Genomic DNA, 17,750 nt, shown 5'->3' with positions numbered 1-17,750 from the left:
AAGTATCATTTGATCTGTTGGCAAGCAAAAACGATTGATGAAGTGTTGCATTATGCGAAATACTGTAGCGATGAGATTGAATTGAAGCAGAGAAAGCTGAAGGAGAAGGTGAGTGTGATGCAAATTAAGGTAGCTCAGGCAGGGATGCAGGGAAATGGAGTACAGCAGATGGTACAGCACCAGCCTCCGGGGAACGGAATGTTCCAGCCGCAAACAAGAGGCAGAGGTCGGGGAAGTTTTGTGAACCGTGGTCCAGATTTCAATACTGTTGTGGTTCAAAATGACGTGCAAGGGATGAAAAAGATGTCACCATGCCATGCGTGCGGTTGCGTGGGACACTGGAAGCGGGAATGCCCAATCATGGTGCAGGATGGTGTTGTTCAACAAAGCAATGATGTCGGTACATTTCAAAATGTGAGGGGTCCAAGAATGAGGGGTCCAAATCCGAACTTCCAGAATAATATGGATCACCTGCAACAAATGCAAATGCCACGTGTTCAGCCAGCGCAGTTGCAGCAAATACAACAGCAGATTCCCATGGTACCTAGACAGCAAATGCAGTTGCCTTTAGCTCTGATAGGACAGCAACAGGTGATGCTTCCTCAACAGGTCACAGGCCAAACAATGAGTCAAAATAATGCAGTACAACAGTTCCCATTGTGTGGTGAGAATGGAATAAACGATGAATGGTCAGATGACTGTTCAGATAGTGAGGAATGCAGGCTTGCAGCATCCCTAGAAGTAGATCAGAGGGGACCTTATGTGCAGGGGAAGGTGATGGGTCACAAAGTTTCCTTCTTGGTTGACACAGGAGCTACCCGCTCTACAGTTAGAAGTGCAGAGGTTCCAAAATTGCCGCTTTCGGGCGTACCATAAAGGTGGTAGGAGTAGCAAATCAGCTCTTGACTAATCCGATTACAGATCCGGTTCAGGTTGAGATTGGTACCTTTCGGGGACTGCACAGGTTTGTAGTCTGTGATTCAAGTCCTGTATCCCTACTGGGAAGAGACTTGCTGTGTAAGATGAGGTGTTTGATCACCTGGTCCAATGAAAGGATTGAGGTGCAGACAAACAGTGACGATAAAGGAGACGATGGTCAGATCTCAGAGCCAGAGACGGTGACCACAGATGAGGAGTACCCTTTGATAAGCTTCTTCCCGATGTTCACAGTGACCAATTTACCAACAGAATTACAGGGAACAGTGACAGAGAAGGTGTGGGACTTGACAGGAAAGGAAGTGGGACTGATCAAAGGAGTAGAACCAGTCAAAGTAGATGTGAAGCCAAATGCCATGTTTCCCCAGGTACCACAGTACCACATGGCACAAGATATCCTCATACAAGCGACGCAGATAATTGCAGACTTTGTGAAGCAAGGGGTCTTAAAAGAAGTGATGAGCAGCCCATGTAATTAGCCAATAATGGGACTGAGAAAGCCATGTGGGGAAGTTCGAATTGTCCAAGACCTGAGAAAAATTAACGAGATAGTGATAAAATGTTGCCCCATAGTGTCAAATCCAGTCGTGATCGTGTTTCAGGTACTATGTGATGCAGAGTGGTTCACGGTTGTGGACTTGTCTCAAGCATTCTTTTCTGTGCCTCTTCATGAGGACAGCCAATTTCTCTTCAGTTTTAAATTCTTGGACAAGGTTTACAGTTGGTGTTGAATCCCTCAAGGGTTTTCCGAATCACCTTCCGTCTTCAATCAGATATTGAAGAAGGATTTGGAGTCATTGGAACTGCCTTTTAATTTGACTCTAGTACAGTACATTGATGATTTGTTGATTGCATCCCAAATGAAAGATGACTGCAGGTATGATACTATTGCCCTACATTTGGGAAAGAACGGACATAAGGTGTCCCCAAGGAAGCAACAGTACTGTCAGAAAGAGGTGAAGTACTTAGGCCACCTGATTGAGAGGGGGTCAAGGAGAATATCCAAAGAAAGAGTGACAGCCATATTACAGATGAGTTCTGTGACATCCAAAAGAGACGTGAGGATGTTTTTGGGAACAGTTGGCTACTGTCACCGGTGGATTCCCAACTTCTCGATTATCTCTAAGCCTTTGGTGAGGTTGACTGTCAAGGAGGTTAAGGATGGCCCAGATACCCTAACTATGTCTGAGAAAGAAATTAGGGCATTCATTGAACTGAGAGAGTGTATGTGCAGGGCTCCAGCTTTAGGTATGCCTGACTACACAAAGCCTTTTGTACTGTTCTGTCGTGAACGTGATGCCTGTTCTCTGTCTGTCCTGACACAGGTCCATGGAGGTGCAAACCACCCAGTAGCATATTTTTCAGCTACTTTGGACCCAGTCACAGCAGCCTTACCGGGTTGTCTGCGTGCAGTTGCAGCAGTTGGTCAGAGCCTCACTCAGAGTGAAGACATAGTAATGGGACATCCCTTAACAGTAATGGTCCCACACTCAGTCGAAATACTACTCACCTGAACCAAGACCCAGCACATGACGAATGGTAGGTTGACCAAGTATGAGACAATTATACTGGGGTCACCAAATGTGTCACTCAAATGATGTACTGTGTTAAACCCGGCAACTTTGCTTCCCAATGAAAATACAAATGTTGATGATGCTGGGGAAATAGAACATGATTGTCTTGAGGTAACAGAACTGTGCACCAAACCGAGTCCTGACATTAAATACACCCAGTTGGAAGAAAATGATTACATTATCTTTGTTGATGGTTCATGCTTGAGGGACTCAGTAGGAGTACTAAGAGCCGGATACACTGTGTGTACAATCACCGGTATCCTGGAAGCATCTTGGCTCAAGAGAGTGTATTCTGCTCAAGTGGCTGAATTGGTCACTCTTACTAGGGCATGCCATGCCGCTGACAAATTAAAAGTCACTATCTATACTGACAGTAGATTTGGATTTGGAATTGTCCATGATTTCGGCCAGTTATGGTCACAGAGGGGTTTCATGACCTATTCCGGTTCCCCAGTGAAAAATGGTGAAAAAATTAAGGAGTTGTTGCACGCGATTCAGTTACCTCTTGAAATTGCCGTGGTGAAATGCAGCGCTCATGTTAAATCACAAGATTTTGTGTCAATGGGAAACGAATATGCAGATCAAGTCGCAAGGTTTTGTGCATTGAACTGTATATCGTTCAAAGATCAGTGGGAATTGCTACCGGAAACTGAAAATGAGACATGCACAGGTTATGCATTGAGGGTGGTTGACACAATGGAAGAGTTAAAATTGTTGCAGGGACGTGCCAGCAGAGAAGAGAAACGGTCTTGGCTTAAAATGCAATGTGTACAAAGACCTGATGATTTGTGGGTTTCAGATGAGGGGAAAATGGTCCTGCCAAACAGTATCTTGTCACAGTTTGCAAGGTTTTACCATGGTCAAGCACATATCGGGAGAGACGCCATGATCAGGTTGTTCAAAGTCGATTGGTTCAATCCAAAATTCAGACAAGCTGCAGAAGTAATCTGCAAAAAAAGAGGAGGGCATTGAACAGCACCCTGAAAAGCCAAAAAGCAAAACGATACTGAAAGGAGATAAGTTGCCAGAATCGTAAACTGAAAAAGGGAAAGTAGTAATCAACGAAACAATAGAGGAAGAGGTCGATACCACAAGGAAGGAAGATTTGAGCAATGGAGAACTGCAGGGTGACCACAAATTGAAAAGAAAGAGAATTGCAAACAGAAGATACGCGGGTCCTGAATGGGCTTATGCAATGACAGCCGAGTGGCAACAAGAGTTCTTGGCTTTTTGCTTTGATCGTGAAGTTCCAGGTCAATATTATGGTACTTGAAGTTGCCCACAAATAAGAGACTGAGTTAAGCTGAAATTTGAATAAAGGGAAACCTGAAGAAAGAGACTAATGAAAATTACCAGATGTGACATTGTTAACCTGAATTGACTTGAAAACCAGATTGTGACAAGCTGCTAACCTGATTTGACTAAGACCCTGGAGTGAATGGGAGAGCTGTAAATACTTGCTGTAAAAAGACTTTGCTTAGCTTTGCAGAGAGAAGGAATTTCTAACCATCCTCGTATTAGATGATTACGTTTGTAGTACTTTACTTTCTTATTATTTACAGATCATGCCTAGGTCAGAAGATGATGTTGAGGGAAATGAGCGTTGTAAATATTTGGGTGTTGCTTTGGCTGTTGTGTGTGTGATATTCATTTTAGCTATATTTTTGGAAATGCGTCTGGTAGATGAAAGTGAAGCTAACAATGCTACAGTTTCCGAAACTGCTACATTAACTTCGTGGGACAGGTTTGAGCAGGATGCGAAGTATTTGCATGGCGAGAGTAATGCTAAAGGGGAGCTGTCTACTAACGTTTTTTATCGCTTGCTGAGTGAGTATGTTGACACTATGGATGCAAAGGCTTGTTATGTGTGTACACAAATTCATCTTTCAGTCCAGGAGGGAGCTACCTATCACAGCTTGACATTAACGTACGGGATTAGTTGTAGTCTGCTACTAACGCGTTTCTATCATCAAGAAGAAGTGCAATATTTCTACTCGAATTATGATTTAGTGTTCTCTTATGTACCTATCATAGAAGATTTGAATAGTGTAGCTAAGTATTATGCTATAAAGCTGGTTAAGGGTTTCTTTGAGCCCAGAACGACAATTTGTACATCATATGCGCACCGCAATAATTTGACATGCTTACTTACACCTGTAGAAAAGAGCTTTTTAGATCACACTGAAGATAGAAGGAGGGTTTTAAAGGGGAAATTAGAAAAGGGCTTGCAACAACGGTCATTTCTTAGTAATAGCAATAATGGGGTTAGGGAACAAGGGAAGCTAGCTTTAGATGCGAAACATGTAGGTAGGCTTTGCATTACGCGACCAGAGTCATATTATGACATTGTGTTTGTGGAAACGAGTGAGTGTAAGCATGTATTTTTGTTTAAAAATAAATTGACTTTTGTGCTAAATGGAATGGATCAAGCGATCCCAGGGGTCTATTATATTTGTGGACTTAGTGCTTATTACCGTCTTCCAAAGGGATGGTATGTGACCTGCTATTTGGGAATAGTTTTTCCAAAGATCTATCAACTAGACGATTTAAAGAAATTTCCAAAAGTGACAGAATTGCTTTCTGCAAGACAAAAGAGAGAAACTGCTGCTAATGTAGTAGGAGACATATTTGGAGCAATAATTCCTTCAGCGGGAGTTATTTTGAACTCCGTAAAGATTTGAAAGTTGTCTATTATTGTGGATAACATGCTGACAAACTTCACAGGGGCTATCCTCCTGATGGATACTGAACTTGCTGCGGAGAGGGCTATGACTCTTCAAAACAGGCTTGCTTTAGACATTCTTTTAGCGAAAAGTGGCGGAGTCTGTAAGATGCTTAATGAGCGCCACTATTGTGCTTATATTCCAGATAATAGTAATGAGATTAGAAGTACGCTTACTAACCTAACAAGAGATAGTTCAGATTTAAAGGAACTGAAGGAACCAGGAGTCTGGGAAAAGGTTGGAGAGGGATTTGCACGTGTGGGAAGCTGGTTTAGTGGTCTTTGGCATGGGTTCTTGGGAAAACTAATACAGGGAATAGTAATTGTTTTGGCTTGTTTATTCGGACTATGGTTATTGAACAAAATTTACAAAAGAAGTAAGGCAAAATGGGTAAAACATAAGGAAAGGAGGGAAGACAAGAAAAGGGAGAAAGTGTTCAGAGCAAAATATGAAAAGGCAAAACGAAAAGAAGAAATTGAAATGAGGGAGATGAACAAATAAAAGAAAAGTAGAGTGGATTTGTTTGATGACAAGTGTCATCAGAGGAGGGATTGTTGGAGTGTAGTTTTATAATCAAAATTAACATGAAATGTTTAGGAATTAATGCATAATGATGCCGCATAGAAAATTTATGAATGTGCTTTTACTAAACATGTATTTGAAATGTGCCCACGGGGAGTGGCCACCAACGTATACGATGATAATTGAAACTGACTAATAATTAAATATTAATGTACTAATGTATGATTTTGTATTAGTATTATGAGTTATATGTTAAGGTTTTGCTAATTAATCACTAGGCCTTAGTTCACATGAGTCGGGGCCTAGCTGTCCGGTTTCATATTAAATGTGTTTTTCTAATGTGCAATGTGCTGACTTGCTGAAGGACATGTAGTCGTACTTTTCCAGAAGCTAGAAGATCTGTGTAACTGTAGTAAATTCTTTCTCATGAGACTCGACTTGCTCAAGGAGACATTCTTGCTGAATGCAACAGTGTACACTTGCAACAGGTACAAGGTCGCCTGAACTGGTATAGACAACGGAACTACTGACTGGGTCTGTGAGAGGACTGCGAGAACATGAAATTGTACCTGACATTCTGCCCGTTGGAGATGTCAATTACAGAAGCCAATAAACTACGTGAGAACTGTTATGAGGTGACAATCTTAAAGAGGCGGCAAGTAAACCATTGGATGCAGATAATGGTGCACCAAAACTTGCCCAATTGGAGATTAGGGGACTGTACAACAAGTTTAATATAATCTTTTGACACCAGGAGAAATCAGCCAATATATGCCATTCCATTGCCATGGCCATTACGTGCCTTTGCTATTGCCTAGACACTTTGTCACTCTGTCTTAAAGACCTTGCGGTTTATCTCCCCGAACCACCCTTATTCTGCCTTGCCCGATTCATACTATTCCTCGTTATGAGGGAAGTGTCCCTTATTGCCCGTCTTCTGAACTTTGCTATGTTTCCTGGCTGATGGCGAATCAACTGATGTCCTGAGGACAAAGACTGACTCTGTATGCTGACCCATTACGGAGGGTAACTATATGAGGATGAAATTGTAATTGTCTGTTTGCCTTTTCTTTCTAGGTACCAACTGCTTCCTTTTGATAGAGACCATAGTTAGATGTTTTCTAAATTGGTTTTGCTAAATTGTTTTGCATGAAGCCCAACATGCTAATGCTAATTCGAGGTTAGTTAAGGAATTCACTAAACGGACGCAAATAGACAAATGACTGAATCTATGCTTTGTTGAATAATGCGCTAATGATACTCTGCTAAGATTAACCCATGTTGACGTCGTGCTTTGTGCTAATGTTTATGATTTTTGCTTTGATGAAATATTATTCCAGTTGCCATACTATAACAGTGTTGATGTGTTTTATGGTTTTGAGACTAATAAACTTGCTAATAGAGTGTAATCAATAGGGAATAAGGGCCAGATGTAGTAAGCCTTTTGCGCTTCGCAAACGGCAAAAAACGCTGTTTGCGAGGCGCAAAAGGCCTTCCGCGATGCAGAATCCCATTTTGCGTGTCAGTACCGACTCCCAAAATGTGATTCTGACTATTTGCGACCGCAGCGCGATGTAGAGTTGCTTTATGACCACGAAAGCGGTCGCAAACCAACTCGCAGTTACCATCCACTTGAAGTGGATGGTAACTCATTCGCAAAAGGGAAGGGGACCCCATGGGACCCCTTCCCCTTTGTGAATGCAAAAAAAATTATTTTTTCAGAGCAGGCAGTGGTCCTATGGACCACTGCCTACTCTGAAAAAAACGAAACTAAATGGTTTCGGTATTTTTTCGTTTTGCAGCTCGTTTTCCTTTAAGGAAAACGGGGTGCAAAAAGAAAAAGAAAAACTGCTTTATTGAGAAAGCAGTCACGGACATGGTGGTCTGCTGTCTCCAGCAGGCCACCATCCCTGTGAGTGCCTAGACTCGCTATGGGGTCGCAAACTGCGACCCACCTCATAAATATTCATGAGGTGGGTCTTTGCGAACCCATAGCGAGTCGCAGAAGGTGTCTGAGACACCTTTCTGCATTTCATATTGCGAGTTGCAATTTGCGAGTCGCTATGACTCGCAAATTGCAAGTCGCAATATGAAACCTATCTACATCAGGCCCTAAATATCATAAATCTTACAAAATATTGTGTGGTTTTTCATGACTGAGAGGTCTTGGTGTGATTTGATTCTTACTTATGCCATTATCCAAATTGAATCATTTGCTATAGTGAATATTGATGATGTTATTGATCTATTGATTGCTATGTTGATTAAGTCTCCAATCAGGGTCAAAAGATTAATTGGCCTAAAAACGAGTTCCGGACTAATTAAAGTATCTAAGACGGACGCGTTACCACTTGCAAACTGAAAACTTTCGGCTGTGAAATGCTGTGACCAGCCTGGGACATGCATAACATTTTCGGGACGTTGTCACATGTAATGAAACACCACATGGGACAATTTTGTTTGTCGTGGACTCGGAGGATGAAGAAGACTTGCAGCCTGGGATTTCCCGTCTCTACTCTTCCTGTCTCCCCGCTGCTGCCAAATGGGAAGTGAAAATGAACTTTTCTCTGGGCGTGAATTCGCTCCCTCCCTCTGGCTTGCTTTGTTTTCATTTCATCACCGTGCTCGGAAAGTACGTGGGAGGGATACATATGAATATCATGAACCCGCAACGGCGCTCTTCATTCTTTCCACGATGAACTGCAGCTGGCAGCAGGGGCTCGCCGACTCTCGCCTGTGCCTCGCGCACCACGAGGTGCGGAGCACGCTGCTCCTCCAGCCGCTCTGGGACCTGGTGCGGGGCAAGGAGGGCTGGCTCAAGTCCCCCTTCTTCCCGGTGCTCTTCTCCTTCATGGTCTATATGCTCTTCTGCATCCCCTTCCTAGCGCTAGATCTGCTCTCCAGCAAAGTGCCGTCTTTGAGGCGCTACAAAATTCAGCCGCAAAGAAGTCCCACCGCGGGGGTGCTGCTGGGATGTGTGCTGCACACAGTCTACAACCACGTGGTCTTCATCTTCCCAGTGACGGTGGCCCACTGGTACTGGAGGCCGGTGAGCCTGCCCTCGGTGGCCCCGGGTCTGCTGGGAGTGCTGCTGGACACCACCGCCTGCCTCCTGCTCTTCGACTTCCAGTACTTTCTGTGGCACGTGCTGCACCATCGTGTTCCCTGGCTCTACAAGACCTTCCACAAGCTCCACCATAAGCACACCGCCACATTCGCCCTCAGCACGCACTACTCCAGCGCCTGGGAGACGCTGTCGCTGGGCTTGTTCGCAGGGGCCTGCCCAATGCTGCTGAAATGCCATCCTCTGACGGAAATGGCCTTCTTTGTTGTCAACATCTGGCTGTCAGTGGAAGATCACTCGGGTTATGATCTTCCGTGGTCCACTCACAGACTTGTGCCATTTGGGCTGTGCGGGGGGCCGCCACACCATGACCTCCATCACTTGAGGTTCAAGTCCAACTACGCTCCTTATTTCACCCATTGGGACAAGCTCCTGGGGACATTCGTCGATCTAGACCCAAAGGAGTGACATCTCGCCTCAGTAAATTTACATCTCTGACGGACAATGAGGAGCCTCTGACAGGGAATGAATGAGTAACCTCTACCAGGGAGAGACCAACCATCCCGTGCCTGTCAATGAGCAACCTGTGCCAAAACGTGAACAGCCGACCCTTTGCCTGGCAAAGGGCATCCCGTGCTAGACGATGGGCGTGTTGTAACAGGAGATGGGCAGAATATTACGGACATTGAACAATAAACTGGATCTGTGTTGCGGAAATAACAGTCGACGTTCTAAAATTTAAGGTGACTTTTATAACAGTGTAGGACGGTGATATTTAATATTGACTATCTATTTTCACTTCAACTTTGTTCACTAACAAACGGCGTGAAATGTACACACAGCAGGAGGTTTTACTTAGTGTGTGCACCCGCTTATTTCAACATGTTGTTTCAAAAAAATCACACCGTAGTAAAGTTGAGAGTTCCTCTATCGAAAGTGTTAGCTTTTGTGAAGCTGGATTTATTTATTGCTGTATTTCACACACCGAGTTTGTGAAAAAAGCTCCTATTGCATTTTTGTATCGTAGATTAATTTTGTAAAAAATAACGTATTGTTGCCATGACTGCTGAAATCATGTTTTAATATATTTATGATTATAAAATTATTAATTAACTTACACTTTTTATGTGGTGGTATATTTTTGTTTTGGCCCATGTTCCTGTACACCCACACGTTTTCTGGTAATAATAATGTAGCTGTGAGGCTTGATGAGCTCATTTCATATGTGGCACTGTATAAAATGCTCAACTCGCTACAGCCACTGCAGCAATACTTGAGGAGATCTGAATACAAAGAAACCAGTAATTGAGTCACGTGATATCATCTATGCGGGTTTAAGTGTTATTACTAGTATTTCAGCGGAACACCGAAATATTGTTCTTTATACTACTGAAACGGGACTGTAGGAGGGACGTGGCGCAGGGGGCATGGAGTTGAGGGCGGGGGGGCGCAACGCTCCAGCGGACTCCGGCCATTCATAGGAGGAGCCATTCAGCACAAGGCCAGGGAATATATCTAAGATATGGGAGACTTTTGACCCCTCGTCACGTTCTGTGGGGGGAGTGGAGGGGGGCTTTGGGGGTGGGAGTGGCGGGGGGGAGCATGATTTTGCGTTACCCTGCAGGGTATTAGAGTACTAACAACTGCGCCCGCAGGATCCTCAGGACAGATGAAAAATGTAGATATTGTCCCATTGCATCACTGCCTGAGTGTGTGACATAATCGCCTGGCCACTTGCATTTTTCTGGTAGTAAAGTAGCGAAAAATAGACTTCCGTTTTCGTTTAAAGTACAAAGTAGTAACTGGCGGTGAGAATCCCGTCACAGAGAGACAATGCATTCTGAAAATGCCAACAGGAGTAAACGTAGGACACACAACCGTTCCTTAATATGAAATGAACAAAAAAGAAAAGTGATAGAGCAGCAGGCGAAAATGTGTTAATAAGAAAGAAAACTGATGTAGGTTCAAAACAAGAACAAGCACTGGTAAATCCAGTAGATCTGGTCTATTTTAGACATATGTTATTGGAGTAATGGCTTTATGTTGTTGTTTAGATAATAAAATATAAAATATACTTCTGTGTACAGTGTGCAGATAAACCATACTGAGAAGCATATAAATATATATATATAATTAAAAAAAACAAAGGTTACAGGGATTTTATAGTTAGGCTCACATTTCAAAGGTATCAACCATAGAAATTCACTTGTTAGAGTTATCGAAAGTAACTATAACTCACGCCTCCACCATGCACAATTTTTTAATGAATAATTTTACAATCAATGTTACAGTGATATTATGAATGATGTTATAAAAATGTCATGATTGCTGTAATATCTGGGGTAATTAGCAGTGCATGGCAAGAACGTGAGTTATAGAGTTTTTTAGGTTTTGATGGAGGATATACTTAGAATGAGATATTTCGGGACAAATTGAAAAGAAAAATGTATTTATCAATTAAAAAGAGTGACATCACCTTTCAGTATGAATCTTAAACTTTTACAATTTAAAATAAACTAAAGTAGGGAAATGACCACAGACGCACCTGGACTAGAACACTGAGGGGAGCCTCAAGTCCCCTGTGGTCGTAGCCTGCTCCCCATGTCCTGTGGGAGCCGGCAGTGCTTTCACAAGCAGGGAGCTGCTTTAAGTAGTAGTTCCCTGCATGTGGAAGCAATGTTTTCATCTGTTTTCCCTGCACACATATGTGCGTGCAGGGAAGACAAATGAAACTCTTCTTTCTGCAAGGGAGAGCTGTTTGACAGCTCTCTCTTGCAGAAAGCAGACTTGGGCCCAATTTACAAGGCCCTAGCGCCTCTTAGCACCACACCAGCATAATTATTTCTGTCGCTAATGTGGCATTAAGGAGGCCATTCTCCTTCGTCATATTTACAAATTGGTGCAATGCATGCCCCCACCACCTTGTAACCCCTTAGGCCACATTATGCCTGCACCAGGCATAATGTGTGCAAGGGGGGCGTTCCCACGCAGGGAGGTCCATAAAAATGGTGCAGTGAAATTTACAACATTTCAATGCACCATTTTTAGCATAATTTTTAATGCTTGCCTTAGGCAGGCATTAAAATGACGCGCCCATAACTTTTAATGAGCCTCCTTTTACTTTTCAGGCATAGAGCCACAATTTAAGGCTCTGAGCCTGCAAAGTGCCACAGTAGTGTCCTAAATTATGATGCTCTTGTCCAAATGTGTGCCATGGTGGGCTGTATTGTTAATTCTGCCCACATATGGAGGCGTTAGGGGAGTGCAGGGGGGTGCAAGAAAAGTTGCACATCAAAGCAGCTGCACCACTTTCTTCTAAATCTAGCCCATTGTTTGCTTTTTCTTGGTGGGAGCTGTCAAAGCTTCCACCATGCAAAAGCAAATAGCTATGTCCTGGGGGTGGCCACCCTGAGACATCACAGTAGCCGAACTGGGGGGTGGTGGACCCCAGGGCCATCAGTTGCTCCATGAGGGGGGCCGTGTGGCACCCCTCCAACAAGCATAGCCCCAGGGAGGTGGTGATCACTGGGGCTCCGGGGGTCTAAAATGGACCCCCTATCTTTCGTTTTACTATAGCACCAGGGAGGTAGTAGTCCCCGGGACTGAAGGGCAGGCCATGCGGCCCGCACTATTTAAATATAGCCCTAGGAAGGTGGTGGTCCCTGGGGCTGTGGGGGGCGGTTAGCCCCTCATCCATTTTAATTATAGCCCTGGGGAGGTGGCAGAGCCTGGGCTTTGGGGAGCTGTGTGCCCCCTTGCATTTAATTTTTTAAATAGCCCAGTGGAGGTGATGGTCCTTGGTTGCCCCCTGCACACATCATTTTATTTGCCCCAGGGAGGTGGCAGTCCCTGGGGCAGCAGGGGCAGGTGGCCCCCCACATTAAAATATGAATGCCTGTGGGACTTGGCCCACCCTGGGACTACAGTTAAACAAGCGCAGGAGCCTGAGCTTGTTTTTTTAAATTTGAATCTGTAGATTTGCTGCGAATCGTGGAGAAAATAAAAAAAAAATGTTTTTTTTTAGCTCTGGGGACCTCTTTGGGACCTCGGAACCAGAGCTAAGGGGTCAGGGTGACTTTATCCTGGCCCCTTTGAGTTTTTTTTACACTTTTTTTCTGGGACTGTGCTTCAGCCGACTCCCAACATGGCTGCTAACACTTACTTGTTTAAGTGTTGCCAGCCAATCAGATCTAAGCACGAGATCGGGAGGGTTCGTGGACCCTTCGCATCCTTATATATATACAAGTTTGGATTTTCTTTAATTTCTTTTAAACTACTGAACAGATTTACACCAAGTAACAAAAAGGACACTTTCTGGAACAAGAGTTAACTTTCTGCCAAATTTGGTGTAATTCCGTCCAGTTTTTTGGGCTCCTTCAATGTTAAAAATCTCAATAGAAAAATGAATGACAAAAAAGCGTTTTGGGACCGCCCCCTTTTTCTTGGCCTTCACTTGACGGATCACCCCCAAACTTTCCAGACAGCAGATGAAATGACCACTGTTTTATTTTTTGGAAATCTTTGTGTATAATTGTCAAATGGCATCAAAGTTGTTTGCAATACAAGAAATGCTTTTTCTTTAGAAACTAGGTCCTAACTATAACTACCTAGTGGCGACCACCACAAGGTAATATCTATATAGAAATATATATGTGTGTGCTTGTGTATATATATATATATATACATATATATATATATATATATATATATATATATATATATATGTATATATATATATATTTTTATATGTAAATGTATATATAGTGTGTGTGTGTGTGTATATATATATATATATATATATATATATATATATATATATATATATATATGTATATACACACACACAAACATATATATATGTTATTACCTACTGGCGCTTGCTATGCCAATTGGGGAACGGGAGGGCGAGAAAAATGGGGGTCCCAAAATGCGTTTTCCACATGCATTTTCCCATAAGGTCTTTAGACACCTCTACTTCCTAATTCGCTGAATGGAATTACACCACATTTAGCAGGAAGCTAGATCTTGATGCACAGATTGTGCTTTTTGTTATTGGGTGTAACTCTGTTCACTAGTTTTAGAATTATTAAAGGAAAAATAAATATAGATATATTGGCGAAGGCTAAGCACAGATATCATGGTTAGATCTGATTGACTGTCAGCACCTCAACCAGGAAGTGCTGGCAGCCCTCTGAGGTCCAAAAAAGCATTCTGCTTAGATTTCATGAATCATGTTTGATAGACAACTTTTTTCTCACGATTTTCCTATAAAGGCTGTGGATGTTGTTCCATAAGCTAAAATGAGAGCATTTTTTATGTAAATTCATACAATCTTTTCGCAGGCATATGAGAATAGAGTCTGACATGATTAGTAAAACATGTACTTCCAACAGGAGCAGCCTGTCAGTTGATTTCCTTGCGTTCTACTACAGCCTCCCAGAGTGTTCTAAAGAACAACTAGAACACTTACAGACTGAGTTATGGCAAAAGCGTGGCACACCTGAAGCCATCTTGATTAAATCAAACTAGAAAACCTAAAACAATACATTTAGAAAGGAACAAAATTAAGGGGTTAATTTTGTCATTGAAAATTATGGTTAGTGCTGTAGAAAGAAAAATTAGGACATGTTTCAAGTGAGTTCGCAAATATCTTCCTCTTCAATTTCATTAATATATACTGACATGCAAACTGCCACATGCACTTTTCAAAACCAGCAGCAGACTGTCAGTTAACTTTCTAGTGACCAGCAGCGTCTCTACAGAGTTATAATGTGCAACTAGAGTGCTAACATTCAGCATTTATACCAAAAGTGTAGCACATCTGAATACCATTTTGATGGAATTGAAGTGCAAAACCGAAGGCATATTCTACTGAGGATACTGTAGTAAGTGATTAACTGGATAAAAAAATAAAGATAGCAAATAATTTAAAAGTGGCTTGTCACTATTTGAGAACTTAGAAAATATGTCCTCATTTTAGTTTTTTAAGGCATTGACTATAACTTCAATGGGAATAAGACCCTCTCATTTTTATAATTTCTAAGGGAAATGCTTTAAGTATTAAAGTTTTGGTTACATCAAGTCAGTGTCAGAAATGTCACACTTTTGTCATACATATAGAATGTTAGCAATGTAGTTGTTCATTAAAATATTGTGGGGAGGCAGAGGTCAGGGGCACACACTCTGATAACTGAGGGCAAGGAGGGGGGAGTAGAGGAAACAAGTTGATCATGTGGGCAAGTGGTAGGGGCAGTGATACCACTATGGACCTTGGAGGACAGCAGAAAATGGGGGAAGGTGCAACAAACAAACCATGCAGGACAGGCAAGAGAGACTGTGACAATATAACAGACCATTGAGGGCAGAAGGAAGAGGCATAGACAGTACAACCATACATTCCAACAGACCCAATTCGGGCAGGGGACTCCCGAGGTTTTTAAGCCCAAAAGGGCTTTATTTTATCTGCCTCCTGCTTAAAATATCATCTTTTGAAATGTATGTCAATGGGGAAAATCAATTCTTCAGGTTTTGTTTTCAAAATCTCCCTCTTACCAAGTTCAAATTGTTGACAAGTATTTTACATTGGATGATGGACAGCAGGAAAATTGAGGTAGGGACATGTAGTCAGATAGTTGAGGACAGGAGGTAGATGGGCAGGGGCAACAGACTGACCTTACAGGACAAGCGTCAGGGGTTGCAGCAGCACAATACATCACACAGGGCAAGCAGGATGGCAGTGGCACAACAGACCATGAAAAGCAGTAGTAAGGGGCCAGGGCCATGCACATTGACAACAGAGGGGAAAGAGGTAAAGGCAACAAGCTGGCCATATTGGAGAGACATGAGCGAAAGATGCAGCATAACGGATCATGAAGGGTAGGTGGGAGGGGGCTGTGGCAGCACATCGGACATTGTAGGGCAGGAGAGAGGGGTCTGGTGCATGGACTCAGACCACCTGCCCAAACAGTATTAAATACGGGTGGCCAAGCGGCACCCCTGAAGTCCCCAATACCTCCCTGGGGCAGAAGATATAATCAAATGTGGGGGGCACACACCACTCCCCCAGTCCCAGTGACTGCCACCTTGCTGGGGCCAACCAGTATTAAATATGAAATGCGGGGGGTCACTCTGCCCTACCTGAAGCCCCAGGGACATCCACCTCCCTAGGGCTAAGAACTAATTAAATGCAGGGGGAACCCAGCCCCCCTCGGCAATGCCACCTCCCCAGGGTAAAAGATATAGTCAAATGTGGGGGGACCTCTAACCCCCCACAGCCCCAGGGACCACCACCTCCCTGGGTCTAACATCTAATTAAATGCGGGTCTGCTTGGCCCCTTACAGCCCTGGGAACCACCACCTCCATGGGGCTGGCATCTAATTAAATGCAGGGGGCCCCAGGGACCACCACCTCCCTGGGGCTAAATTTAAAGAAGATGGGGGTCTATTGTGGACCCCAGGCCCTGAGGACCACTACCTCCCCAGGACTAATTGACAGGTTGGAGGGGGCCACATAGCCCACTTGTGGTGCCAATAATTGCCCCTGGGACCACCAACCCTGGAGCAGGCTCCTGCTATGTCCCGGGGTGCCCACTCCCGGGACATAGCTGTTTGCTCAGACTTGGTGGGAGCTTTGATAGCTCCTACCAAGTCAGAGCAAACACTATGGTTCCAGCAAGTGAGAGCTGTCAAACAGCTCTCACTTGCTGGAAGCAGAAGATTCCTCTGTTTCCCTGCCCCCAGAGATGCATGCTTAGCAGCTCCCTGTCTGTAACAGCAATGCCTACTCCCCCAGGAGGTAAGTAGCTGGCTGGGACCACAGGGGCCTTCAGTTTCCCCCACGGTCCTCAACAGCGGTCACAGGGTGCCTTCGGGTGCCCCCAGGTGACATGGCCTAGGTGAGACTGGGCCCTGGGGGATGGGGTCGCCAGGACCAAAATCTGCCAGGGGTGTTAGATTTTGGCACTGCCTCAGGTTTACTAAAACTCGTAAATCTGAGGCAACGTCAAAATGCAATGGGTGTAGCTGTGGCACGCCCACAGCAATATCCAATGCATGCCCCTCCTACACAAAGTGCTGCGTGTGAAGGGGGCCATATTTACAAGGTGGCCATAAGCCACAAAAAGTGGCTTAACACCACCTTGTAAATACGGTGCAAGGCATAGCGCCACCGGAGCATCCCGAAAAGTGATGTTCCGGTAGCGCTAGGGGCTCTAAAATATGCCCCTGAATGTTGATGAGTTCTGATTTGCTGGTGACATAATGGACGCTTTACAACTTTTTCCCTCAACCATAAAAATATCAATTAAACATATACAATTTTGTTCAAATAGAGAAACACAAAATAACATATTTTGCTGATAGGGCAGTCTAAATGTTCAAATCTGTATGATTTCTGTTAAATTGGATACACCCAACCTTTTAAAACTCAGCCCCACACAATTAGGAGCTAAAACAGTGGGTGACCTGCCAGTGTGTTTGTAGAATATGACGGGTGGCATGAGTTGTTTCCAGTAGAAAATTGGGTCATTGTCTGTTTTTATTTGTGGTGGGGAGTGGATGATTTAAGGGATCTGGAGAAGGTTGTATGTGCAGGTCTGGGTGTGTGTGGTGTGGTGAAAGAGGTCGATGAATTGTTGTTGAAGGGATTCTTCATGAGTGAGCTAGATGTGAATCAAAGCTATGCGCAGCCAACACATTGGAGGTTATTTCTACATATATAGTCCATGGTACCTGATGCTTGTGGCTTGGTTTTTGTGACAAATCTGTGTAGAAAAGTCCACAAAATTTTGAATTGGAACAGCATCTTAAGTAGAGACCGGCCCTCCTGCCCAGGTGGAGGGCTCGCCATCGTACACAAGTCCTCACTATGTGTCAAGGACATCCAAGATGATCACTGCACCACCATGGAACACCTTTACTTCCTGGTCCACT

At 43.7% G+C, this 17,750-nt stretch overlaps 1 protein-coding gene across 1 annotated transcript; it reads left to right on the top strand.

Moving 5' to 3' along the window:
* Positions 1 to 8,396: 8,396 nt before the first annotated feature.
* CH25H (cholesterol 25-hydroxylase) lies at positions 8,397 to 9,938 on the top strand. The gene has a single exon (XM_069239908.1). The coding sequence runs from the start codon at positions 8,451 to 8,453 to the stop codon at positions 9,285 to 9,287; it is 837 nt and encodes a 278-aa protein (XP_069096009.1). The 5' UTR covers positions 8,397 to 8,450; the 3' UTR covers positions 9,288 to 9,938.
* The last annotated feature ends 7,812 nt before the right edge of the window (positions 9,939 to 17,750 follow it).

The sequence above is a fragment of the Pleurodeles waltl genome, chromosome 6 (assembly GCF_031143425.1).
Source record: "Pleurodeles waltl isolate 20211129_DDA chromosome 6, aPleWal1.hap1.20221129, whole genome shotgun sequence".
NCBI lineage: Eukaryota > Metazoa > Chordata > Amphibia > Caudata > Salamandridae > Pleurodeles > Pleurodeles waltl.
The sequence above is the reverse complement of the archived record's forward strand: the minus strand, read 5'-3'. Positions and strand labels throughout refer to the sequence as shown.